General features: G+C 39.9%; 6 protein-coding genes across 10 annotated transcripts; 3 read left to right on the forward strand and 3 right to left on the reverse strand.

The window, feature by feature from the left end:
- Window positions 1–202: 202 nt before the first annotated feature.
- tinf2 (TERF1 (TRF1)-interacting nuclear factor 2) lies at window positions 203–4808 on the reverse strand. Of its 3 annotated transcripts, XM_026353571.1 has the most exons (10): window positions 4413–4807; window positions 3923–4125; window positions 3665–3766; window positions 3317–3412; window positions 3094–3204; window positions 2770–2893; window positions 1842–2676; window positions 1122–1180; window positions 947–1026; window positions 203–610 (listed from the first exon to the last, which is right to left on the reverse strand). In XM_026353571.1, the coding sequence occupies exons 1-10, from the start codon at window positions 4435–4437 to the stop codon at window positions 491–493; spliced, it is 1755 nt and encodes a 584-aa protein (XP_026209356.1). In that variant the 5' UTR covers window positions 4438–4807; the 3' UTR covers window positions 203–490. The 3 variants fall into 3 exon arrangements, 2 of the variants coding, with proteins under 2 accessions (XP_026209356.1, XP_026209358.1); XR_003298533.1 differs by lacking the exon at window positions 203–610 and having other exon boundaries at window positions 1122–1731; window positions 4413–4808; XM_026353573.1 differs by lacking the exons at window positions 203–610; window positions 947–1026 and adding an exon at window positions 1703–1731 and having other exon boundaries at window positions 4413–4808.
- An 870-nt stretch (window positions 4809–5678) lies between these two features.
- Window positions 5679–8142, forward strand: cideb (cell death inducing DFFA like effector b). Of its 2 annotated transcripts, none has more exons than XM_026353598.1 (5): window positions 5679–5881; window positions 6354–6468; window positions 7026–7184; window positions 7300–7484; window positions 7821–8142. In XM_026353598.1, exons 1-5 carry the CDS (start codon window positions 5856–5858, stop codon window positions 7960–7962), a joined length of 627 nt encoding a protein of 208 aa, XP_026209383.1. In that variant the 5' UTR covers window positions 5679–5855; the 3' UTR covers window positions 7963–8142. The 2 variants fall into 2 exon arrangements, with proteins under 2 accessions (XP_026209383.1, XP_026209384.1); XM_026353599.1 differs by lacking the exon at window positions 5679–5881 and adding an exon at window positions 6034–6074.
- A 135-nt stretch (window positions 8143–8277) lies between these two features.
- On the reverse strand, window positions 8278–11658 carry homezb (homeobox and leucine zipper encoding b). The gene is made up of 2 exons (XM_026353597.1): window positions 11597–11658; window positions 8278–10380 (listed from the first exon to the last, which is right to left on the reverse strand). Exon 2 carries the CDS (start codon window positions 10354–10356, stop codon window positions 8854–8856), a length of 1503 nt encoding a protein of 500 aa, XP_026209382.1. The 5' UTR covers window positions 10357–10380; window positions 11597–11658; the 3' UTR covers window positions 8278–8853.
- A 1531-nt stretch (window positions 11659–13189) lies between these two features.
- Window positions 13190–15212, forward strand: LOC113157173 (tripartite motif-containing protein 16-like). Its single transcript, XM_026352487.1, has one exon. The coding sequence runs from the start codon at window positions 13391–13393 to the stop codon at window positions 14906–14908; it is 1518 nt and encodes a 505-aa protein (XP_026208272.1). The 5' UTR covers window positions 13190–13390; the 3' UTR covers window positions 14909–15212.
- A 3444-nt stretch (window positions 15213–18656) lies between these two features.
- Window positions 18657–20386, forward strand: LOC113157571 (tripartite motif-containing protein 15-like). The gene has a single exon (XM_026353144.1). It carries the CDS (start codon window positions 18769–18771, stop codon window positions 20266–20268), a length of 1500 nt encoding a protein of 499 aa, XP_026208929.1. The 5' UTR covers window positions 18657–18768; the 3' UTR covers window positions 20269–20386.
- Window positions 20387–20617: 231 nt separating this feature from the next.
- On the reverse strand, window positions 20618–25126 carry gmpr2 (guanosine monophosphate reductase 2). 2 transcript variants are annotated; one of them, XM_026352550.1, is made up of 10 exons: window positions 25084–25126; window positions 24476–24630; window positions 24081–24200; window positions 23404–23487; window positions 23125–23298; window positions 22942–23023; window positions 22727–22833; window positions 22088–22130; window positions 21824–21983; window positions 20618–21656 (listed from the first exon to the last, which is right to left on the reverse strand). In XM_026352550.1, the coding sequence occupies exons 2-10, from the start codon at window positions 24560–24562 to the stop codon at window positions 21467–21469; spliced, it is 1047 nt and encodes a 348-aa protein (XP_026208335.1). In that variant the 5' UTR covers window positions 24563–24630; window positions 25084–25126; the 3' UTR covers window positions 20618–21466. The 2 variants fall into 2 exon arrangements, with proteins under 2 accessions (XP_026208335.1, XP_026208336.1); XM_026352551.1 differs by lacking the exon at window positions 25084–25126 and adding an exon at window positions 25028–25064.
- Between the last annotated feature and the right edge of the window lie 230 nt (window positions 25127–25356).

Consider the following 25356-nt stretch of genomic DNA (forward strand, 5'->3'; position numbering starts at 1 on the left):
ACAAACTGTCCTAACCGTCCTAAATAAGACACCACAGCCCAGCAACAACTATTCTGTTTTAGCTTCAACATTTCAGTTCTATTCTTGCAATAATTTTGATAAAATTGATTTCTGAATAAATGGTTGGATTTATAATGGTGTTCAGTCATTATTACACATCAGCTACAAGAATAATGGAATGGGCAGAAATAACACATTATCATACTGCTAAGTGGAAAACCTTTATTGATTAGCAATATTACATATCACAGGTACATATTTGTAACACACACATAATGTCTGGTCTTTATTTATATACATAATGAGTTTAGATACGACTATTCAAGTTAAAAACATCTAATTAAACTACAGTGACATTAAAAATCTGAAAAGTAACTCATATTTATGTCTTATATATGCGCTTAAGTTGGCGTAGCTGGTGATAAAAATAATGTTCGCCACAGTGAAAGTCCTCTGGCTTTGAGCCAACGTGGCAGTAAAAATCTATTTATCATCTGCGTGTACTGCTGGCAGACAACAGGTTGCGCCGTGTCATCCCTGGTTTCCAGAACTCCCTCAGAGTGGGAACATAGGTGCCGTGTTTGGTCTTGTAGTAGCGCTTCACAAACAGCTGAGGGAGACAGAGTCAGTCAGAAAACAGGATTATTTATAATTCACTGCTGCATTGATAATGCTCATGAAACCCAGAATCTGACTGTCTTAATATTTTAAGGGGCATATTCTATGCTTTAGAACAAAACATAGCACTTATGTGAAACTGTGCATCATACAAACGTTTTTTTTTTTTTTTTTGCAAATGTACAAAGAAAGTTGGCTGAAATCAACAACATAAGGTTGGTCAGAATAAATGCCAGTGCCAAACCACATGCTCCCTTAAACTGAACCATTTTCAAGATCTTTTGGTGCTCATTAAAGTTTTGTTCTCTCATGCTGTAAACATACACACCCTCCCTTTGAAGTTCTTTGTCACCTCATCCTCAGAATCAGCTACGTAGTCTTCACCATCACCTGGAGGTGCCAGTGTCTCTAAACAAGAAAGTAAACACAGTTAAACTAAAACATATGATGCTGTTTTTTTTTTTTAATTCCTGCAGTTTTTTTCCCACTATTTGTTCAATTACCATTGTTATTCAGCTGCAGAGAGGGAGATCTGCTTACACTCGGTAATACAGGATGATTTCTGAAAGTATAAACAATCGATCAGAATTACAATACAAACTATGCGTGTTGATGTTAGCTCTGCAAGTTTGACATAAAGAGGAAAAACACAGGACTAAGCATCGAGAGGGGACTCAGGTATGTGTAGAAGATAAAGGTGCAAACATAATCAAACCATTGTTTGTCATAGTTTTAGCAGGAGGTAAATAAGACAGAAACAGAATTATCATTTAGATCTGCAGACAAACAGGAAACGCTGAAGTGCAGCTAAAAAAAATTCTCTTCCTGTGACATGCAGTTCTAAAAAGGTGATAGCTCACAGAAAGACAAATGAAACTGGAAACGCAAAATCAGTTTAGATTTTATTTGTAAGGTTTGAGTCACATTGCTGCAGTAAAGTGTCCAAAACATGTTGAACTTACTCTATATACAACAGCATGTGTTATATGGCCCACTGTTCAAGGTCAAATATATATCTGATTTGTGATTTATTAGCAACTTTGAAATGTCAGTGGACCAGGATATCTGATTTTACTCTACAGACCTTGTAAGATAGTTGATCACTGATATGTTCTGAAACATAAATATATTCATAATTTAATTCAAGCACGATTTCAAAGGCAGATATAATGAAAATCTAGTAAATCCAATGTAATAAGAAGATTTTGCAGCATGTCTCTTACTCTTTATCATCCAACCCGGGCAAATCTGAGTCACGTTTTTGACCGTGGCTGTTCCTGCTTTTATGTGCCACAGTTTTGATTGGCGAGTTCCTCCTTTTGCTCTGTTGTTCCTCGTGTGAGTATTTTCCTCTTCTGCCAGGTCTGTCAGCGCTAACAGACGCCACTGACAGTTTTTCGATAATAACTCTGGGTTGGCTGCTCAGACAAGACGCATAAATGGAGCTGAGGGACGGATCTTCAGGCAGGTGGAGAGCTCCGACTCCCAGCTTGGTCATACAGGTTGACAGGACTGCTGTGTTACACTCCTCATTTCTTACAGTTTTTGCTCCTTCTTCTTTTTTCTTGTCTGTTCTCTGACCACCTCTACCCTGCCTCACTCTGCTTATTCTCTTTTTTCCAGATCTGGTCATGTCTAACAGCTCCTCCTCATCAGATTCACTTGGCCTTTGATCAGGATGTTTGCGTTTCTTTCTGATGCTTCTTTTGGAGGTCTTAGTTTCCTCCTGCAGCTCTTCTTCTGCCTCTTGTCCTTCATCATCTTTGGATTGTTGTTTCTGATTAACCACAGTGAATCTTAAATTCTCATTTGAGTCATTTGTAGCATCTTTTGAGCTAACAGTTCTTCTACTGGTAGAATTCATTACTGGCACATCTTCATTAGATATTAGTCCAATGACAGGTGTAATAAAAGGTGTATTGTCTCTTCTCTGTGCACCACCTGGCTGTTCCACAGCAGACCTTTTGGTTTCTGTTGGCTGATCTGAAGGTACTCTTCCAGACAGTGGCAGAGAAAGTGAATCCAGGATGGAGTCTCCCATGTTTGGAGGAAGAGATGCTGGAAAAGGGTTATCAAAAATATTAGGAGTCTACGCAAAAGATCTCACTGTTACAGTCATCCTGGCAAAAAACTAAGGTTTTCTGACTCTACCTGCTGGCTCAAGGTGACCAAGACAGGTTTGATGCTGAAGCAAAATCTTCAGAAGCTGGGGTTGGGTGGCAGCTTGCGCACACTCCTCCAGAACAGGGGGGGCACCACTAAGCCAGGACACTGTCTGTAAGTAAATTATTATATATTAACAATTTTCTGAAAGAGAACATTATTACAACCCTTAAATTAGTTGAAAATATAATTCGATGATTATTGGCTAAAGTAATGCAACAACACCAACTCTGTCACACTAACAATGGTTTGGTTTGAATTTGTTACAAACCAATGACTGTTATTCTCAGATAGACTGAGTACTGAATGTACCTGAGCTAGGCTGGGCACAGGAAGCAACTGGTCAAGTCGAATCAAAAACTCCCACATCAACTTCTCCAGTTCCTTGTCGAACGTTGGACCATATTCCACAGGAAACTTCTCCTGTGAGAGAAAAATAGGACTGGTTGTTTCTTCCATTTCTACAGACAGCCCATTAACTAAACAGAGCTTGAAATATAATGTTGTTGTATGACTTTGAAGGAGGAGAACTTACCTTGAAGAACTGTTCTCTCCCTGCTGGGTCTGTGAGCAGTGTGTGCACCAAACGGTGAAAGTTTTCTGCTGTTTTTAGGACTTTTACATCCTTCCTCTAGGACACAGAATAACACTATTGTTCCAGAAACACTATAAGAACACTGAATTTAACATTACAATCAACCAGGAATGTAATATCTTAGTAATGTAATGATCTTAGAATACAGCATCTACACGAAACAAATTAGCAATGGATGTCTTTCTTGTTAACCATAATATACTATACATATTACTAATTATGCAGTTTATGTTCTATCTGTCTACAAACTGTTTAGAGTGACAAATTAACAAAACTGCTCTGACATACCACAGTAGGAGCAGAGGAAGACGAAGCAGGAGCGCAAATCCTTTTCAGGTGATGCTCGACCACCTTAACATCAGGCTGTGTGCTGCACAGCTCTAAGATTAACTGTAAAGAAAGAGGAAGACAATGAATCATGTATTATGTTTGTACTCCAAGGCAAGCCAGGAAGACAGAAGTCAAAATGTAGGGTGATGCTGCATCTATCCAAAGAGAAAGCAACACACTCTGACAAAGAGATATGAGAGGAGAATAAAACCTCACCCGAGCTCTCAGCCCCAGTGCCAGCTTGCCCTGGTGTCTCACAGTTAGCAGGCCAGGGACTGTCTCACAGGCGGAAGTTACAAACTCCTCCACAACCCCGTACTGCATGATGTCCCTGGTCTTCATCACTTTCCAGATGGCTGCAGACACCAGGCGCAGAGGAGGAGACAGGAGCTGGAGGGCAGCAAACGGAAGGCTGGCATCTGTGTGGAGGGGGGGGGACAAGAAGCAGGGTCCTCAGGACAGTCATAGATTGATGTAACTGTAACTAAATAACACAGAGCTGAAGTCTCCAGCGTTTACACACAGATTCATTTGTTTATTCACATTTAAATCTCATTAAGCGTTAGTTAGTTGTCAGCTGCGGTGAGGATGTGGCGCCACACCAGCAACAGACTTCATTACTACCATAACTTACATTACATTATGTGATGTAGATCAAAACCTACATGACAGTTTCTTTAACGTGCTCCTAGTTTTTAGCACCTACCGTCGTTAGGTTTTCTTGTGGCCATCCCAGTACAACAAACACAAACTGACCGTAGCTTAGCAACTTGTCGAGTAAACTTAGTTTAGACAGGTGAGGTTATTGATTAATTATGTTTACTAACTCCAGTGTCGGGTGAAGATCTCTAACTACACACCAGGATCACTCTTGTTATTATTTACCCGCCTTTGAAAACACTGGAGCTACTAAACACGTCTTCTCTTCTCATCCTCCCGCCTTCACGGACTAACAACAGTGGCTCGAATCTGCACTTGCGGTGTGCCGCGTGGGCGGTGCTTCGCAACAGGGGAACCGAAGACACAGGCTCAAGGAAGAAACACCGCCCACGCGTGCGCTGGAGTGTATTAAACGAGTGCTTCCAGGATATGACGTAGGGTTGCTGGATGTTTCCGTATTGATTGTGTTGTAACTAATGTTTATAGTAAAACAATATGAAAAAGAAAATGTAAAAATTAATAAACTACTATGTTTATTAAGAAGAATATCAGGTTATTTTACGTGGCATATGAATAATGAACTAACAAAACAGCTAGGAAAAGCTGAAATGAGTGTTACAGTGGTGCCATACAGGTTTTATTTTGAGTTTACATCTCTACAAAGATCTTAAAATGATTTAAAATATAATACATTAAAGTAACAACTTAAGTTTTAAAAGTATTTACATTTCCCACCACATTTCAGGGAAGTAAGTAAAAATGCAACAATTTCTCTGAAATTATTGCATTTTTACTCCACCAAATGTATTTGGAAAATATACAGTAGCTGAAAAGACTTATTGAATTTCAAGGTAACATTTTATAATTGTGTTTTTTTTTCTCACCAATAGTGGCACCCCACAACATGTTGAGTGTGATACAATGACAGATACAATATAAATTAAATATATAACTTTATAAATAAATATATAATGTTTATCACAGCTATTTCAGTATTAATGTGCACGTTGTCAGCCAATAAGTTAAAAGACACTGCAATAAATAATTCATATGTGATTATATAAGTTGCGTGTGAAGGCACTAACACTAGCAGGAACACTAACTTTAATTATTGACTGTACAATGTCCCACTATAAACTGTGGTCACAATTATAAATATACTGTAACTACCAGAGTGTAACTCTCACATATTATTATTATTTTTCACCTCAGTACAGTATCAGCCAGGTCATAGAGGCATTTATTGCAGTTGTCAGATAAAGATATGATGTCTTTCAGTCACACACACACACACACACACACACACACACAAGCCAGAGGAACTTTGCCCGGTGATGTTCTGCGTCTGAATTATCACCAGGTTTGGAGCAAAGTCCAGCTGCTGGATCAAACACGAGCAGTATAGACTATTAGATTATTAGAGTTTGATGCACCAAAACACTCAACAGAAGGTACGTCTGTGAGGGGAGACAACGAGACAGTGATCAGAATGGATTCTACATCTTCATTTATCAAGTAAGTGAAGAATTAGTTTTGGCCTGTTGATATTTGCCTTGTGATTCCTGTGTTTGCTCAACAAGCCAAACAACACAGTACAGTTTGAACAGGATTCAAAATATTTGCTTATTTGAACCTTGAGCAAAAAAACAAAACAAAACAAATCAAAACATGGAAATGAGAAAATGAGAAGGTTAGCACCAAACAATAGGTGAGAATTTCACGAAGAATGTATTTAAATAATAAAATCAGTGATAACTGAATTCCTGTATAGTTGCTTGTGTTTCATGGTGCTGATATTGTTTATGCTGACTGACTGTTATGGTTTAGCAGACTCGAATGGAACTGAGCCACTGTCAGTGTAACAAGTTGCCCCTGTACGATGATAGAGTTATGTTATGCTGTGAAAAGTGTCTAGACAAATTATTTATTAAACTTTGAACAGAAAAAACACATCATTCAATAACCTGTCTGTCTTGTTTGTCCTCAGAACAGTGACCAGGCGAGTGTGGTCCCCACCACAGCGGCCGTTCAGAGTGTGCTGTCACAATAGGGAGACCAAGAAGGGGGTCACAGCCGGGACCCTGGAGGAGCTGAAAGAAAGGGTGAGAGAGACTGTAATTAGTGGGAATACGCAGTTCTGATCAACATCAGCTGCTTATGGGAAAATACAACAAAAAAGAAATCTGTGAATAACAGCAGGTTTCAACCAGTGGACAAAGAATAATGATCTTAACAAGGCTACTGGGATGTAACATTATCCCAAGTCTTCAGTGATGTTGAATTTATGGTAACATGAAGTCATGACTCATTTATGCACTGCACAAAGCTGAGAGCCAGATTGAATTATTGGCATGTAGTGATTATTTATTTACAATAGAGATCTACTTTAGTGGGGGTTTTTTTAGGTTTTCAAGTCCTACTGTAGCTGCTGCTACTGAAAAGTAGATGTGATAAATGCAATGAGCGGAGTTGTTATTACTTCACATATTTACTTCATAATTTTATTACATTATTCTCTGGTGTTTTACCATTTCTGTTCTATTATGCATGATTATAGATACATATGATTCATTCTCTTCTATTCAAGAGCTCATTTTACCCTGCACATTGATCCAAAAGAACCTTTTGGGTGTAATAATGATTTGAATCTGTGCTGTAGGTATGCCAGGCATTGCTGCTGTCTCTGTCTGCGCTGTCTCTGTCGCTGGTTTGTGAGGAGGATGGTACAGAAGTAGACTCAGATGAGTTCCTCATGACCCTGCCTGACAACACTGCACTCATGGCCCTGGAGCCCGGACAGAGATGGAGACCTCGGCCAGTATGTTTGACCAAAAGGTTTTTCTATATAAAAACATGGGTTTAGGTATTGTATGATATAGCACTTGTTCATCACAAACGATTAATACGCTCCACTGCCATCTCTAATCCCACAGGGTGCTGTCGTGCCCAAATCTCAAGACAAACAGAGGACTGGGAGAGACATAGCTCGTGTCACCTTTGATCTTTACAGGTTGAACCCTAAGGATGTGTTTGGGTCTCTAAATGTCAAGGCAACATTTCAGGGTCTGTACTCTGTGAGCGCTGACTTCCAGTGTCTGGGGCCCAAGAAAGTCCTCAGGTAAAGACAGGAGGTTTAGGTTTTTTTAAATTAGCCTTACAAGTTAGTGTAGGCTGTTCCTTACATCTGTATTGTGATCATTTATGTAAAAATACAAGTACAAGTAAAAGAAAAACTCCTACAAAAGTATGTTTGTCAAACCAAAATGATAGCTGTAGGTTTAATATCAAAAGCATATAACAAAGCACTTGTACACTGTTAGGATGACAGGGGGATATATTTCATCCAAATACAAATTTAGTGCAGCTTTCAGTCAATTCAAAGTTTTATCATAGAACATTAAATCTAATTTACAAAATCAAACAAATCACACTTTATCTTGTTTCTCTTTTTCAGAGAAGCTCTGCGAATGGCCTCCACCCTGCTGCACGCTGCCGGGCACCTGCTTATCACTTCTGCATCTCTGATCCGACGCGTTATCGAGGGTGCTGAGTTTTGGCAGCCACAGAGGGCAGAGTACATAGAAAGCTGGAATTGATAAGGAGAAAAGTATCTGTATGTAACACAGACTACATCTGAAAGTATTAATTGAATAAGGGTTTGTCTTGGAGGAGAGAGGAATCCACTTTATTGACACGAACAGCATGAACAACTAAATGAAACAGACAAAAAGATGTTCTTTAACAGCCTTGAATATTAAACATGAGAAAACATCTTAGAGGAAGATTAGTAATGTAGCCGGATACAATGAGAAGGAGTGTCATAGCTATTAATGTGTCTATTTTTTGTGCAATATATTCTACATAATACTCCACAACCATATCAATTTGTTAACTTTTTTGTGACCTCTGAATTGTCAGGTAGACTTACAGGTGATAAATAACTAACATCATGCAATTATTGTTATTTTAATCGTTTTTCAGTCATGTTGAAAAATTAAATATTCATCTACTGACAATGAAAATTAATCAATCACCTCCTGTAATTGATGTTTCAATGCAACTAATCACACGATGAGTCATATTAAAACATTCAATATTAAATGCTTGACTTAAATTAAAATAAAAACTCCACAGCACAAATAGACTGATCAGCATAACACTACGCCTGGAGGGCAAATGAATATCAATTAAAAGTTCTGTATGTACATGCTAGCAAAGAAGTAAACGAAGTAATAAAAAAAACTAACAGTGCAACAGCAATGAACAATAGGTAAATTCAAAAGAATGCAACTTGGCATCTTTTTGCCAAACAGCTGTATTAAAAAACACTGTCCTCAGGTTTAACTGAACAACAAACTAACTTCAATAATGCACAAATCAAAACTGTTTTTGATGTTAAAAGATTATTTCTACTCTGGAGGCACTTTCTCCCTTTCAGATTCACCAAAACGTTCACTCCTCTTAAGCACCACCTGCCAGGTTGTGTCTCAGATTTCCTCCATCGTTTGCACCTTTGTCAGCGTGTTGAGGCATTGCCGGTACCTGACGTTCTCCAGCGCTTTGCTGTGCTGGTCCCGAGTCATCCAGCGTGGCCTTCCTTTTTTGATGTAATAGCGCATGTCACTAAACCACTGAACCAACAAATAGCGAGGGATGCCAACCACCACCGCTAGTCGGTCGTAGTCCTTACTGTCTGGATACTGGCAGTAAGAGAATGCCACCTTCAACATTGCCAACTGTGTCTGTGTCTTGGTACTGCGGCGGCTCCGACTGTGGCCCCTGCATGGATCTACAACATGAGAATCCTGCTGTTGGGTGCATATGGATGACCCGTCGGCAGGATTATTCACTTTGGTGAGCTCTTTCAGTTTGTCAATGTCAGTCTTGACAACACTGTGGTTTGTTAAACCTACAAACAGTTCTTCCTGCAGCTTGGACTCTGTAGTTTCTGGTTTCCCTTCAAAGATGCCATTCACAGCCATCATATGACAATTTAAGGTGTTGGGGAAAACATCACAGCTTTCCAGCAGTTCTTTCACGTTGTCACTCAGTGGAGGCACATCAAGGGTTTGTGCTGGAGGCTGGGAGAAGACAAGAGGACTTGCATCCAGCGGTTCATCAGGCACCACGAAACTCTTGGCAGCAGGCCACTTATGGATGGACATTAATCTTTTGTTTGTTTTTCTTGTTATCCTCTTTCTGGTACAATCTGTTTGTGACTTGACGGATTTTTGCTGTTCCCTTCTTTTGCCTACATCTCGGGCTCTCTCCACAGCTCCCTCAGTGACTCGCTTCATCCTCTTCTTTCCAGTCTTGTCTGTCACTGTGATCCTCTTCCGCTTTTGCTCAGTATTCCCCTTGTCTTCCTCTACTTTATTAACTTCTCTGTCCTTCACCGTCTTCACTAGTTGCACTTGCTTAATTTTTCTCTCAGAATGCTCATTAGTCCTGAAATTTTCTCCCACCATCTTTCCCTCATATCTACTCTGTTCCTTCCTTACTTTTTCTACAGTCTTCCCATGAGACTCATCTACCTCTGTATATTGTCTCTTCTCTTTTCTATCGTTGCTTGTCTCATCCCCTATCCTGTCTTGCAGCTTTTCCTTTTCCTGTTGTGTCGTCAACTTCCTTCGGACTTCCTGAATGTCATTGTAATCCCAGCTGATACCATAACGGAGTCTCTGTAACATAAACCAAACCTTCACCTGGTCTGGGTGAAGGGAGCAGCTCTGTGCTAGTGCAGCTGTCTGTTTCTCTGTTAGATATGGGAACCTGTCGAAGGCCTTGTCCAGCTCTGCTGCACCTTCCATCTGTATGTCAATCTGGTTTGAGTGCACCCATATAAGCCTCTGACTATCAGAGACCAACGGGAGACACAGTGCACTGTTCTGGTTGAGGTAGAAAGCTGGTGGGGCAGTGTTAGTTTCTCTGCAAACGTCAGGTGTTGCTTGTTTGATCCTGGGGAGCCGTTGATCAGCTATCTGCGCCATCTTTTTGAGCAGTCATAACAACTCCTAGAAAGAGCAGACAAACAGGGTTGATCCTTTAACAAATGATCATCATCTATACCTTTTAAGGGAAAATATGTATTTCCAATTTTTAACTTTAACGTTTTATTAACTTGAATATGTCCACCAACCAAACTTGCTATAGTTGTTACCTACACTGAACTGTCATCCCACTCACTGTTGAATATCCTAGAACAGTATTGTATCATATAGATGTTTTTGGAATATAAACTTTATTATTTCTACACTGAAAACAGAGATGTGAATTACTTTGGGGCATCAGAAAACATACTACATCATGATACACATCTCATATACAATTTACACTGCTATACCTCACTGTGAAGGCCTTATCACCATGCAGCAGCACTCACAAATTGAAAATAAGATATTTCCAGACAAATCACAGTGCTGCAGCAGAGGAAGTACTTGGCTCCATTTAATTTGAGTAAATATGTAAAATGCTCTGATCCCAGTAAAGTTTTTCAACATAACAATTAATATTAGCATAAACTCTCAGATAAACATTGTTACATTACTTAAGATTATCTGGAAGTTGAGTCATAGCAACTGGATCTTGGGGTAACTGTAAATAAAAGTGATTTAATAGTAATCTACAGAAATAAAGTGACTGTGTCAAAATGTCACCACACGAAGTTAACTACTGAAATGTTTAACTTTAGCTACTAGTCGGTAAATTTAGGGTAAATTGGGTAAATTATGCGTTAAACGCGGAATTAATTTTACGCAACACTACATACAATATGCATTATGTTAATTTAATGACTAAACATTAAGTTCATACTAAATAACACTAGTGTTTAAAAATTCACATTAGCCATCTAACGCTAGCTAACTTCGGCTAACGTTAGCGTTAGCTAAGTTAGCGGCACACATTCACATGATGTATGTTTTTCCAGTTGAGTATGATATTAAATCAAATCGGCTTACGTGACAAACTGAGTCTAGGGTAACATTAAGAAATATTACACACCCTTAAGTCAACTAACTAAGCTCAGTTCGTGATCCCAATATGCCAGTTTATTAGCATTAGCATGAATTAGCTCTCAGTTGAATGCTAACTACAGCAGCACGTCAGTAACACAGGCACATATTACATGTTTAACACTTGTCAATTAATTTCTAACTTACTCTGATTAATTATGTATGTAGCTGGACCAACAAGATACCGAAAAGTGAATGAATGGTTTAAAGCTCCTACCTCCACCTCTCAGCTGCTATGGTTCAGTCCACAGTTAAAAAGCAGTGGATCCAGCTTTAGTTGGAGTTTGACTACTAATAATGTTTAATTCAGATAGATCACCTCTTCAGTAAATATCACCTTACAGTCAGTTTAGAGCCTGGACCCTCTGTACTGAAATCAATAGAGACTATTTAGGAGCAAAAACTATTTCACTGATAAACAAACTGCAAAATTATAGTGAATTACAGGAAGTTTAAGTAAAGGGAATTAGTTTCCTCAAAAGCCATTTAACCTTCATGTAAGTTGTAAATTCTCTGCTCAAGACAATCAACTGACACAATCCTATAAATATATAAAATAAGGATATGAAACTGCTGAAGCTAGTGAGATCTCACTGTTAGCCAGCTGATTCAAGGACATTTTCTAATACTTAAATTAAAACAAATCAAAAGGAATTTATTAAACAGCAAACCAAGAGCTGGATTTTCAAGATATTCCTGCCTCTGAAATCATGTCTGATTATATAGTGCAAGTCACAAAAGGACTTAAATATGTCAGGAACAATTTTATCATCAGTTAACAGCAATGCCAGAATCAATGGAAATGTTCATGTGGGAAGTGATGAAAGGTGTTTTTACCAGAGGTATACTCATGCTACCTGTTCGTATGGAGGAGGTATTGGTGCTCCGTACATCACAGAAGTGCTTTGTAAACTTCTGTAATGGACAAACCTGTTGTTCTATAAATCCCAAATCAATATATTAATCATGCACACTGTATTCCAATCATTTTCATTTCAAACAAACACTACTAGATGTAGATTTATAGCTTATTTCATTTTGTGAATATGCACTATTTAGGGCTTATTTGCAGTAAGATTGAAGAGTAGAATTGAACAGTTCTGACAGTGCAAAGATTTCTTTATCAATAATACCCCACTATTCACACAAAACTACTTGTATTAAAATGTGTTTGCGATTCATAACTAAAGTCCTACTGCTATGTGGGAAATTAACCTTTCTTTGAACGTCACAAAAGCTGCAGTCCTTCTGCAGCTTGTCTGTGTGTTCATGTTGGGAGGTTTGCAATGAGTCAAGTCATGGATACAGGTTTTTCTAGTCATCTCATTCAACCAGTTTTTAGGGAGGAGTGACTGGTTCTCTGTTTGCAACAGAGGTGCTGTGTGAGCTTCTGTAAGGCAGGCATCCTGTTGCGTTTATTTCACATCTTCACATTTCATTAATCATTTGCATTTCATTCAGTGCAAAGATCTCAGTAACAATATTAAGTTAAAATTAAGAGGAGCAGTTCTATCAGTGTAAATGTGAATTATTATCCCTAAATGAACGTGATAAATGTAGGGTTTTAGTATCATGAGCTGATTACTATCTGGATGTCATACTGGGCCTGATTTTTATTACATGTTCTAATGTCTTTCATACACAAATAATACACCAACGTGTGTTTGCAAGTTCTGAATAAATCCCCACTCATATGGGTGTGAAAATGAATGCCAACAACTGCCAGCACATCTTTCTGACTCCACCCTGTGAGTGTTTGGTTTTGTGGAAGTGAGGGCAATATAGTTTTACCTCTCAGGAGACTGAAACTGTTCTGCAAAGCAGCAGCAACAAAGCAAATGTTCGAGAAACAAATGAACCTAAACTAAATTCAGAAATCTTTAAGTTTTAGTTTGAAGATTAGTTTTCTGCCAAAACAACGGCAACTAAAGAGCAACAAGAAGGATCCTAAGGACTTTGTTCACCACAGAATTCAAGAAACATCGAATCAAGATTCCCTGCTTCTGAAAACATGTCTGATCATCTACAAAAGGGACCAGAAGTTATTCTCTGTGAAATGTGCACAGAGGAGGACAAGAAACCGGCACGAAAGACCTGCATGAAGTGTGAGATCTCCATGTGTGTCCAGCACCTGCAGGCCCACCTCACCACTCCTGTGTTACTACAGACTCATCCTCTGACTGAACCTATGGCTTTAGGTGGCACCACTAAATGCCCCCAGCATGGCAAACTCCTGGAGTACTACTGCCTGGATGACATGACCTGTTTGTGTGTTTCTTGTGCCATTGAGGACCAGCACCGTCTACACAACATGAAGACCTTCTCCACGGCCCACAAAGAGCTCCTGGAAAAGCTCAACACTGAGCAGAAGGCCTTACTGGTGAAAACTGATGATGACAACGTGAGTCTGGAAAAGTGGGAGAAGAGTGAAAGAGAGAAGCTGGGTCGCTCTAGTGTGCGTCTGATTGAAGCTGTGACAAACCTGCGTGACATTTCTCTGACCAGTGTCCAGAGTTCAGTCTCTGCTCGGATGACGGCCATCAAAACCAGCAAGAGCAGCATGGAAGCAGCACAGAACGAGAAGGACACCTTCAGGTTCCTGCAGATGTATTCTCAGGTGCATCAGGATGTGGAGAAGGCCAAGGCTGTGGACCTGAGGAAAGGGTTGGAGCCTGGCAGCGATCGTGACAAACTGGTTCAGGAGATCAGAGAGAATGGGGAAAAAATGGTGAAGCAAGCAGGCCAGTTCTGGGGATCCCTGTTGACTCTGGTGGATCCTGAAAACCACCAGGAGCTTGTGGCCACTGGTTCAGATCTAATGTTAGACCAACAGATCTTGGGCCCAGGCATGTCCCTGTCCACAGACAAGAGGAAGGTCTTCTACAGTAGTTCAATGGGAGAATGCTCTGCCACTCTTCTCATCCTCAACACTCAGTCAGCTCCTAAGTCTCAGAGATGGCTCATTGGTTTTTCCAAAGACACTGACTGGAAAGTTGGAATATGTGACAAACAGTCAGCAAATAACCTGAAGAATGGACCAGTGTATTGTCTGTGTTTTGAAGAGAACCAGCTCAGCTGTCTCACAACAGATTATGATGATGGTTCTGATCAATCAACTAATCCACAGGCACTTTCCATGCCCGAAATAAACCAACAGTGCATTGTTTCCTCTAAAACAATCACATATCAGAGTGGAAATGGAGAGGAGGCGAGACCTGAACTGGTGGAGGTTATTTGGAACTTAGTTGATTCCTCGCTGTCCTTCTTCAGAAGAACCGGCCAGTACCAAAGGGAAGAAATACTCACAATTAAGGTGAGTCTCAACAACCTGGATCTGACCCCCTTTGTCCAACTGGGAAAGGATAATAGTTCAGGTTGGCCTCAGCAGCAGTGGAAGTGCACCTGTGGAAATGTTCACAACCGATATGGAGGTGGATACGCATGTAAAGGCTACCAGCAGACTAATTGTTCCTGTGGAAGAATTATTGGAAGCCTGTACAATACAGAAATAGTTTGTGAACTTCTGTAATGGATGAGGTGGCACTGAAAGCTCATCATCACACAAAACCAAGAAGTGCAGGCTACACATACAGTATCTGCAGTAATAACCATTTGCTTTCATTTGATGAGTACAAATCTAATCAATTCTTGTTGTTTATATCAAATATATATATGCAATGTTACAATCAGTAATACGTTGATTATGAGATTTTTTGAATATACAAAAAAGTATCTTACTGTGTTGCAGTGTTTGTCTCCATCTGGTGGTGGCGGTGTTTACTCTCAGGTTGCAAGAAATATTAGATGTAGTAAATTTAAGTGTAATAAATAAAATAAAATGTCAAAACATGTGGGATGTTTTTATTGACTGGATAAAATCTGAAGTGAAAAAGGTGACATCACATTCAGTACTTTCTTAAAGCTATTTACTAAATAAGTAAATACGGTCTTTCCATGTTAGCCTGGAATCAAAGTTCATGCCCAAAAAACGAAATAAATCAACCAGCACTGTTCTTTTTTCTTCTCTATTAAAAATCTAAATCCCCATTTCATCCCCCATTCCTCTACTTGTTTTATCCTATCCTGCATTTTATTTACTAAGTGTATTTCATTTTTTCCCCTCTTCCATAATGCTCCATCATCAGCAAACAATGGCCTTCACCAAATTATGTTTCTTCAGATAATATATCAGTCAGTCCATAATTTTACACACATTAGATATTAAAGTTATTGGCCTATAACTTCCAGGTTTACTTTCATCCTTTCCTGGTTTCTTTATTGGAACTATAATTTCTTCCTTCCAACCTTTTGTCAATTTCCCTATTTCCCCTACTGTATTAAACAATGACAACAATTTATTTAGTCCAACTCCACTTAGATGTTTTAACATAATAGAGCAAATCTCATCCTTCCCTGGAGCTGAATAATTAGTCTTGGCTATTGCTCTCGCTGACGTTATGGTGTTAATGGTACTTTTTTTGTCACCAGCAACATCCTCCTTCCTGCACAACGTATCTTTAGTTTCCTCCCTTGTTTTCTGTCTTCCTCTTTGTCCATCCAGCCACAGATTTTCAGATGCATGCACTTTAATAAAAGCTCTCACCAGCATTTCTGCTTTCTCTTCTTTTGTTACAGCTGCATCTCCCTCACTCACCAACACTGGATACCCCCCAATCTCTCCCTTCTCCCCCAATTTTCTTAATCATTTTCCAGACGTCCCCTACCTGAGTTATATCACCTATAGAGTTGCAAAATTGCCTCCAGTTCAATCTTTTTGCCTTCCTTATTGTCCTTCACAGTCCTGCCTGGGCCTTTTTATATTCTATTAACTGCTGAAAGTTATGATTACTTTTTAACTTCCTAAAAGCTTTACTCCTCTCTGTAAGTGCATCCCCACACTCCTCATTCCACCGCCGCACTGCTTTTTTCCTACATCTGCCTTTGCTCCTAAGATTTGTTAGGAGAGCAGACTTCCTGATACCTTCCTGATTCTCTTACACTTTTATTAAACCACCCTAGATCCCCATCTTCTTCTATCATACTCAACTTCCTGTCACTAACTAACTGCACCACATATCCGCCCTCTCCTGCTTCCCATCTTCCTCAGCCCTTACCCGTTTTCCTCCTCCTACCCTCTTAGCTGCATTTGCATATGATATTCGTTCCTTAATTTTAACTTGCTGAATCTCATCCTCCTTCCTCATCACCTCACATCCCCTACATGCTGCACTGTCCCCCTCCACAGTTGCAGCACTTGGGTTTGGCTCCAACTTCACATCTATCATATTCATGTAGATTCCCACATCTCACTCACTTCCTTTACCTTTACACACTTTTGCTGTATGCCCAAACTTCTACTTCCTTGCACCTTCAACCTGCACCTCTGTATGACACCCTATCAATTAATTCCCAGCACCCTTGGCTAAACTTCACCTCTTCTACTTGTGCTCTTATAAATTTTAGTCAATTTCAAAGCATCCATTTTCTTTACACCTTCATCTCCCTCAAACCTCACTACAACATTAAGCAGCTTTCCCATAAACTTATCCCGACTTCTTCTCAGTCTTCTTCCCTTTTGTACTTTTCTAAATTTAAAATATCGCCTTTCTCCTGAGCTTCACAGAGCTGCGTTAGCTAACCTGACCACATGTCCTCCACAGGCTGAGAGGCCGCTCAGCACATTCACATGATAGATCTGTTTTTCTATTTTAGTATAATTAAATCGTCTTACTTGACAAACTGAGTCTAACATTAAGAAACATTACAGACCATTAAGTTACCTAAGCTCAGTTTGTGATCCCAATGTACCAGTTTATTAGCATTAGCATTAATTAGCTCTCAGTTGAATGCTAACTACAGCATATGTTAGCTTAACTGTTTAACACTTATTAATTAATTTCTAACTTACTCTGATTAATTATGTATGTAGCTGGACCAACAAGATACCGAAAAGTGAATGAATGGTTTAAAGCTCCTACCTCCACCTCTCAGCTGCTATGGTTCAGTCCACAGTTAAAAAGCAGTGGATCCAGCTTTAGTTGGAGTTTGACTACTAATAATGTTTAATTCAGATAGATCACCTCTTCAGTAAATATCACCTTACAGTCAGTTTAGAGCCTGGACCCTCTGTCTCCTGCCTGATTGAAATGAATAGAGACTATTTAGGAGCAAAAACTATTTCACTGATAAACAAACTGCAAAATCATAGTGAATTACAGGAAGTTTAAGTAAAGGGAATTAGTTTCCTCAAAAGCATCTAACTTTAATGAAAGTTGTAATTGTTCAGCTTCTCTGCTCTTTTACAGGTTTGTGTTTTAAACCAGCAACTGAGTGTATATTTGAACATTGTAGATTATTAAGCTTTATTCACTGATAAGGTAAGGTGTGGCTTTTATGAGCAGCCGACAATCAAGTGACACAATCCTAATAATGATATAAATCAAGGATACGAAACTGCTTAAGATTATAATAATTTTGTATTAATTTAAAATGAATACAGTACATCAAGAGAGATAATTCAAGGACCTTTTTTGTAATACTTAAATTAGACATCAAACCAAGAGCAGGTATTTTCATGATCGTCCTGCCTCTGAAAACATGTCTGATTATATAGTGCTCCACATGATAGTGAGTCTGGAGAGACTTTCACCTGGAGGATTGATCCTCTAAATGTGTGTGTGTGTGTGTGTGTGTGTGTGTGTGTGTGTGTGTGTGTGTGTGTGTGTGGAGCTTTCCAGACTCACTATCGTTTTACAGCAGGAGAGATGAGCTTCACCAACAAGCCCCATTTGTTTTCTTAGAAGAGGACAAGTAAAAGAACTTCCTATCCTCAGTTAACAGCAATGCCAGAATCAATGGAAATGCTGGTGGGGAATGATGGAGAGTGCTTTTAGCTGAGGTAAACTCATGCTACCTGTTCTTGGACATGGACAGCCATGTTGTTGTAAAAATCCCAAATCAATGTATTCCTATCTGCACCTCGTAATCATGTTCATTACAAATAAACACTACTAGATGTAGATTTTTAGCTTGTTTAATTTTGTGAATATGCACTATTTAGTGCTTGCAGTAAAATTGAACAGTTCTGTCAGTGCGAAGGTTTCTGTATCAATAATACTGCATCATTCACACAAAACTCCTTGTATCAAAATATATTTGCAATTTATAACTGCAATAAAACTTACTGTGAGCGGTACAAAAGCTGTAGTCATAACTGTCCGACTCCACCCCTTGGGTTTGTTTGCAGTGGGCAGTTGTAAATGTCAGTAAATGGAAACTGTTGTACAGTCCTGCAGCAACAGAGAATTCAGACAAGAAGCTAAACAACTACAATCAAGAAGTCACTTTATTTCAGTTTTATTCCAGAACAGTGAATTATCTTCTGAAAACATGTCTGATCATCTACAAAAGGGACCAGAAGTTATTCTCTGTGAAATGTGCACAGAGAAGAACAAGAAACCGGCACGAAAGACCTGCATGAAGTGTGAGATCTCCATGTGTGTCCAGCACCTGCAGGCCCACCTCACCACTCCTGTGTTACTACAGACTCATCCTCTGACTGAACCTATGGCTTTAGGTGGCACCACTAAATGCCCCCAGCATGGCAAACTCCTGGAGTACTACTGCCTGGATGACATGACCTGTTTGTGCGTTTCCTGTGCCATTGAGGACCAGCACCGTCTACACAACATGAAGACCTTCTCCACGGCCCACAAAGAGCTCCTGGAAAAGCTCAACACTGAGCAGAAGGCCTTACTGGTGAAAACTGATGATGAGAACGTGAGTCTGGAAAAGTGGGAGAAGAGTGAAAGACAGAAGCTGGGTCGCTCTAGTGTGCGTCTGATTGAAGCTGTGACAAACCTGCGTGACATTTCTCTGACCAGCGTCCAGAGTTCAGTCTCTGCTCGGATGACGGCCATCAAAACCAGCAAGAGCAGCATGGAAGCAGCACAGAACGAGAAGGACACCTTCAGGTTCCTGCAGATGTATTCTCAGGTGCATCAGGATGTGGAGAAGGCCAAGGCTGTGGACCTGACAAAAGGGTTGGAGCCTGGCAGCGATCGTGACAAACTGGTTCAGAAGATCAGGCAGAATGGGGAAAAAATGGTGAAGCAAGCAGGCAAGTTCTGGGGATCCCTGTTGACTCTGGTTGATCCTGAAAACCACCAGGAGCTTGTGGCCACTGGTTCAGATCTAATGTTTGACCAACAGATCTTGGGCCCAGGCATGTCCCTGTCCACAGACAAGAGGAAGGTCTTCTACAGTAGTTCAATGGGAGAATGCTCTGCCACTCTTCTCATCCTCAACACTCAGTCAGCTCCTAAGTCTCAGAGATGGCTCATTGGTTTTTCCAAAGACACTGACTGGAAAGTTGGAATATGTGACAAACAGTCTGCAAATAACCTGAAGAATGAACCAGTGTATTGTCTGTGTTGTGAAGAGAACCAGCTCAGCTGTCTCACAACAGATTATGATGATGGTTCTGATCAATCAACTAATCCACAGGCGTTTTCCATGCCCAAAAAAAAGAAACAGTGCATTGTTTCCTCTAAAACAATCACATATCAGAGTGGAAGTGGAGAGGAGGCGAGACCTGAACTGGTGGAGGTTATTTGGAACTTAGTTGATTCCTCGCTGTCCTTCTTCAGAAGAACCGGCCAGTACCAAAGGGAAGAAATACTCACAATTAAGGTGAGTCTCAACAACCTGGATCTGACCCCCTTTGTCCAACTGGGAAAGGATAATAGCTCAGGTCGGCCTCAGCAGCAGTGGAAGTGCACCTGTGGAAATTATTACAACACATATGGAGGTTACCAGCAGACTAATTGTTCCTGTGGAAGAATTATTGGAAGCCTGTACAACACAGAAATGGTTTGTGAACTTCTGTAATGGATGAGGCGTCACTGAAAGCTCATCATCACACAAAACCAAGAAGTGCAGGCTACACATACAGTATCTGCAGTAATAACCATTTGCTTTCATTTGATGAGTACAAATCTAATCAATTCTTGTTGTTCCTATCAAATGTATATATGCAATGTAACAATCAGTAATACGTTGCAAGTTCTTGAATATACAGAATACACAACACATCTCGTTCTAATGTACCAAAAAAGTATCTTACTGTGTTGCAGTGTTTGTCTCCATCTGGCGGTTTTGCTCTTACATTGCAAGAAATATTAGATGTAGTAAATTTAAGTGTAATAGATACTGTACAATAAAAGGTCAAAAACATGTGGGATTTTTTTATTGACTGGATAAAATCTGAAGTGAAAAAGGTGAGTTAAAAACTGCATTTTCATTTTGTATTGTTCCAACATAAAACAATAACTTTCACACTCTTGTGGCAATAAAAAATAAAACAACACAAACTGCTTGAAATAAAGTACCTACAAACACTGTGTGAGGTGATACACTGGGGTGAAAAACCTCCATGGAATGACCACTTAGTTTCTTAGTTTCAGACACTGGTCAAAAAAACAGATAAAGATAATTATGTTTAATACCTATGCAGTAGTTGGAGCTGGAAACAACATTTAATATGACACATTATTCTCAGCTTTCCATGACTTAGAAACAGAAACTAAATATTAGAAATTTTAAATCATAAAAGTGCAAAGTAAGTGGTGGAATAACTTCATTTCTAAAACCAGAAATTGCATACATGTTTAACTTTTCTAAATAATTTAAGACACTTGCTATAATTTCTTATGTTGGTGACAAAGTTTGCTATTTGCTATATCAGTACACAGCAGAGAGACATGTACTGTATATACTGTTCATAAAGACCCAATGGTGTGTAAATGCAGTAGAATAACTAAGGACCTGGCACTGGAATGATGTGAAGAGATACTGCTCTCTCTTACATTTAACTGTATAGAAACTGGTCTCTAAAAAACTCTCTGGATTGTATGAAGTACTTAAAAATGCATTCAAATTCCAACTTGTAGAAGCTCAATTCATCCAACAAAGAAACAGAAAAGTACAAAGGACCATAATTAAGCAGCAATTTTCACTTCTGTTTGTGCACATCCAGCACCTGGGAGTCAGTCAGACGGTGTTGTAGATTGATGCTTCAGTCGAGCCTTCAGCTGTCGCTGCCGAAGACATTATTGAGCTGCTGGGTGACCCTGATGAAGGTGGTCCTGCGGCTTAGCTCCTTCAGCTTGGCTGCCCCAACGTAGGTGCAGGTGGAGCGAACCCCACCCAGGATGTCTCGAATTGTCTCGTCCACTGGACCTTTGTAGGGGACTTCTACTGTCTTCCCCTCAGATGCTCTGGACGAAGAAAACAGACACTGGTTAATGTCCTGAGAGGTGACGCTGCAAATCTGGTATAACACCAATAATTACTGCACACTGTAGGTTTTAATGACAGGGAAACATTCACAGACACACAAAGACCGACACGTTTTATTTCACTTATAGACAGAAATAAGTCTGACCTATACTCAGCCACGCCCCCTGCGTGTTTCTTCATCGCTGTGTCTGAGCTCATTCCATAGAACAGCTTGTATTTTTTGCCATTTTTCTCGATGACCTCGCCTCCGCTCTCTGAGTGCCCAGCAAGCATACCCCCCAGCATCACAAAATCTGCTCCAGCACCTGAGTGTCACATTTAAGAGCCCAAACAAATGGTGAAATATAAAAAAAAATGAATTCAAACTATCATTGGAAAAAGAGAGCGATTCATAAGCTCATATACTAACCAAAAGCCTTGGAGACATCTCCTGGGCAAGTACATCCCCCATCCTGTGTAGAAAAGAAGATGGGAAAACACAAAACAAAGCATTATGTTATAAATGTGACTATGACTGTGAGTGTACAGCCTAGAGCTAAAGATAAGTTTGCTTACCGTCAAACAAATTAGATGGAGATTACATACAGTAAAAAGGAAAATAACACACTCTGTCTTGCCAATGTGAAAGTGGAGCCAGCATTTAGTTAGCTAAGCTTAGCATAAAGACTGGAAACACATGGAATCAACGAGGTAGGTCGTGTCTGAAGATAACAAAATTCACCCACCAGCTAAATCTCAATTAACAGTATCTTGTTTGCTTAAACTGCAGAAACTGTGGTGTAAAATCAACTATTTGTTGTTCAACTCTTTTCTGGTCAGACACAGTGGTTTCCTGGAGTCTCTGCTGGAGACAAAAAGGCTCAAAATGCAATGGTCCTGCACTTAACTACTGCACAACGTGTAGATAACCTAAATGTTTCTCGTTGATTCCAGTATTTATTTATACATAAGCTGAGCTGCTGCTGGCGATAGAGTTTAACTGTTAACTGAACATTAAGATTACACTACTGAGTTATTACACAAGATATCTCTGTGAATTACTACTCACAGAGATGATGTGACCACCCAGGCCATGGGCTGCATCTGCACATTCAATCACAGCACTGAGCTGTGGGTACCCCACCCCTGTCTTCTTGCGAGTGGTACACACTGAGCCTGAACAGGAAGAGACACAGCCAAGAAATGGCTTTTAAGCCATCATGAATCATGAATAATTTTCATATTTGTCTAAAAATTTAAAGTTGAGGTAATAATATTGATTACCTGGTCCAATGCCTACTTTGATGATGTCAGCACCAGCCAAGATCAGCTCCTCCACCATTTCTCCTGTCACCACATTTCCCGCCTAAACAAATATATTTGAAAGTAGAAAGTAGATCCAGTGAACACACTTTTCTGTTTACAGCCCTACATGCAATTAGGGGCATTCAACAGAGATCTACTGACCATTATAGTGTGAGAAGGGAACTTCTGCCTGACGTCTTTGACGAAATGGACAAAGTGTTCGGAGTAGCCATTTGCTACATCCACACAGACGTACTGAAGCTGGGGCACTGCTGCCAAGATGGTGCAAATCCTCTCAAAGTCACCATCACCAGTCCCTGTGCTGACTGCTACACTCTGGCACACAAGCAGAGAAAAGAGAGCTGTGTTGCAACAAAAACCACCATGAATTCACTCCTTGGATTTGGTAGGCAATTACATAATAATTAATGATTTTGGTACCTCTACGCATTCAGGATGTTTTGCAGCAAACTCCAACCAGTCATCCACGGAGTAATGTTTGTGAATTGTAGTGAAGAGAGAGAACTAGTGGAAGACAAACATATTAATGTATGAAAGATACGCTGCAAAAAGGACATGCAGGCACATCATGACTCGACACGGCTTGAAGAAATAATAAAATAATTATTAATGTGTGTTTGTTTTTTAATCCTAACTTTCTGAGACTTCATTAACTAAAATAAGCCAAATCACAAACAATAATTTGGGCTATTCAATTTTCTTACAAGAATAAACTGAAACCTGTCACACACACAAGTCACCCATAGTTGGAGGATCAGAGAGGCTTGATCACCTCTTGTTTTAATCTGGTCTTTGGAAAAGGCAGGTGAGAGAACTAGGGCATGTCCCCATATATCAATCTGCTATGTAATATATTACATGATCACCTACATGTAATATATTACATAGCAGAGATTATCGAGGATTATACTGATCACAGCTCAGACTACATTTAGCTAGACTTGGTTTTGTTTGCACTACTTTTGTCAGTTGTCATTACCACAAACTGATAATTGAAAGGTTAACTTTTGTACAAGAAAAATTATACATCAAATAAATCGTAGCCATATGTGCTCCATATAGCACTTTGCTATAATCAGTTATTATGCATAGCCTACCTGGTGCAAAGCCAGAGCCATTTCAAAGGTCCCCACTGTGTCCATGTTAGCAGCGATGATGGGGATCCCTCTGTAGCTGCCCTTGGAGTTCCTGAAGGTGAAGCTCCTCATCAGGTCCACCTGAGATAAACAAATACAACCACAAACCCTGAGTGCACCGAACAGTTTCAAACATTTGTTTAACAAACCATTTACTTTAATGACAGGAGATTTCCCTTCCATGACAGTGTTATAAATGCATATATGTGGGTAAGGGATGAGTGTTGCACTCTTTGACCAATGCCAATGAGGACACGTGTTTACTCAGTGATAATGACTTAGAGCTCAGCAGATGGAAACACCTGTATCTAGGTCAGTCAGGGTTCACATGGTAAAACCTGCAGCTGTACACCCACCTCACTACGAGACTTCAGCGTGCTTCGCTTCGGACGGAGAAGCACATCTTTAAAGTCCAGCTTGATGTCATTCTCAATGCGAGGCATCCTGGAAACGAGGTGGAGTGCAGCACGAAATGCGACAAATGAAGCACTTTGCCCAGGAAAGTGACTTTCTGAAAGAGAGGGAGATCACAGGTCACTATCTTTACTCTGTGGTGTCTTCTTCGCCATGTTTGCACATTATTTCCCCGGTCACACAGCCGTCCATTCACATATGGTCAGTAGCTGTCAGACACAGGTCTATGATCTGGATATAACCCATTAGACATCCTTATCTCATTTAAAAGACGAGGCAGCATTAGCCAGGAGTGTAATAACTACACCGTGGAAGTGTAATGAGCCTGTTTTTAGCTAGGTAGCTGTGTAAAAGTGCTCATATGCTAATGATGCTATTGCTAATGGTCACATCACACAGATCTGTTGTTTTTCTACCCGATGTCAAAAGTCAAGCTTCGAGCGACGGAAAGTGCCAAAACTGAATCCACTTAATGAGCATAACAAACTGTTTACCTGAGCAGGAGCTACTAATTCGTCAACATTTAACGTTAGACAAAGAAAGTATTTACCGTTATAAAAGAATGACTGTCTTCTGCCTGTGCCGCTGCTTCCTTTTCCACTGTTTGCGCGGGAAGTTTTATGGCGGCGGACACCAACTGACAGCCGCGTTGTAGTTTTTAAAGTGCGTCATCCTGTAGGCGACACGCCGGTAAAAACTACAAATGACAGACTCGCTTTACGTTACATGGCGCAAAGATTGTTTTATGGATTTAGGAAACATATTTCAGTTTTGTTTTATTGAAGTGAAGCTAATGGTTCAATTAAATTAATTATAATACTTT

Source organism: Anabas testudineus, chromosome 18, assembly GCF_900324465.2.
Source record: "Anabas testudineus chromosome 18, fAnaTes1.2, whole genome shotgun sequence".
NCBI classification, from domain to species: domain Eukaryota; kingdom Metazoa; phylum Chordata; class Actinopteri; order Anabantiformes; family Anabantidae; genus Anabas; species Anabas testudineus.

Excerpts from the sequence above, each read along its gene's own strand:
- tinf2 (XM_026353571.1), bottom strand. The coding sequence starts at position 4,437 with ATGGCCACAAGAAAACCTAACGACG. Across the intron at positions 4,126-4,412 it reads CACAAGAAAACCTAACGACG|ATGCCAGCCTTCCGTTTGCT; the intron begins GTAGGTGCTAAA and ends CCCTCCACACAG. Across the intron at positions 3,767-3,922 it reads CACTGGGGCTGAGAGCTCGG|TTAATCTTAGAGCTGTGCAG; the intron begins GTGAGGTTTTAT and ends CTTTCTTTACAG.
- cideb (XM_026353598.1), top strand. The coding sequence starts at position 5,856 with ATGGATTCTACATCTTCATTTATCAA. Across the intron at positions 6,469-7,025 it reads TGGAGGAGCTGAAAGAAAGG|GTATGCCAGGCATTGCTGCT; the intron begins GTGAGAGAGACT and ends TCTGTGCTGTAG. Across the intron at positions 7,185-7,299 it reads AGAGATGGAGACCTCGGCCA|GGTGCTGTCGTGCCCAAATC; the intron begins GTATGTTTGACC and ends CTAATCCCACAG.
- LOC113157173 (XM_026352487.1), top strand. The coding sequence starts at position 13,391 with ATGTCTGATCATCTACAAAAGGGACCAGAAGTTATTCTCTGTGAAATG.
- gmpr2 (XM_026352550.1), bottom strand. The coding sequence starts at position 24,562 with ATGCCTCGCATTGAGAATGACATCAAGCTGGACTTTAAAGATGTGCTT. Across the intron at positions 24,201-24,475 it reads CGCTGAAGTCTCGTAGTGAG|GTGGACCTGATGAGGAGCTT; the intron begins GTGGGTGTACAG and ends TGTTTATCTCAG. Across the intron at positions 22,131-22,726 it reads TGGGTGGTCACATCATCTCT|GATGGGGGATGTACTTGCCC; the intron begins GTGAGTAGTAAT and ends TTTTCTACACAG.
- homezb (XM_026353597.1), bottom strand. The coding sequence starts at position 10,356 with ATGGCGCAGATAGCTGATCAACGGCTCCCCAGGATCAAACAAGCAACA.
- LOC113157571 (XM_026353144.1), top strand. The coding sequence starts at position 18,769 with ATGTCTGATCATCTACAAAAGGGACCAGAAGTTATTCTCTGTGAAATG.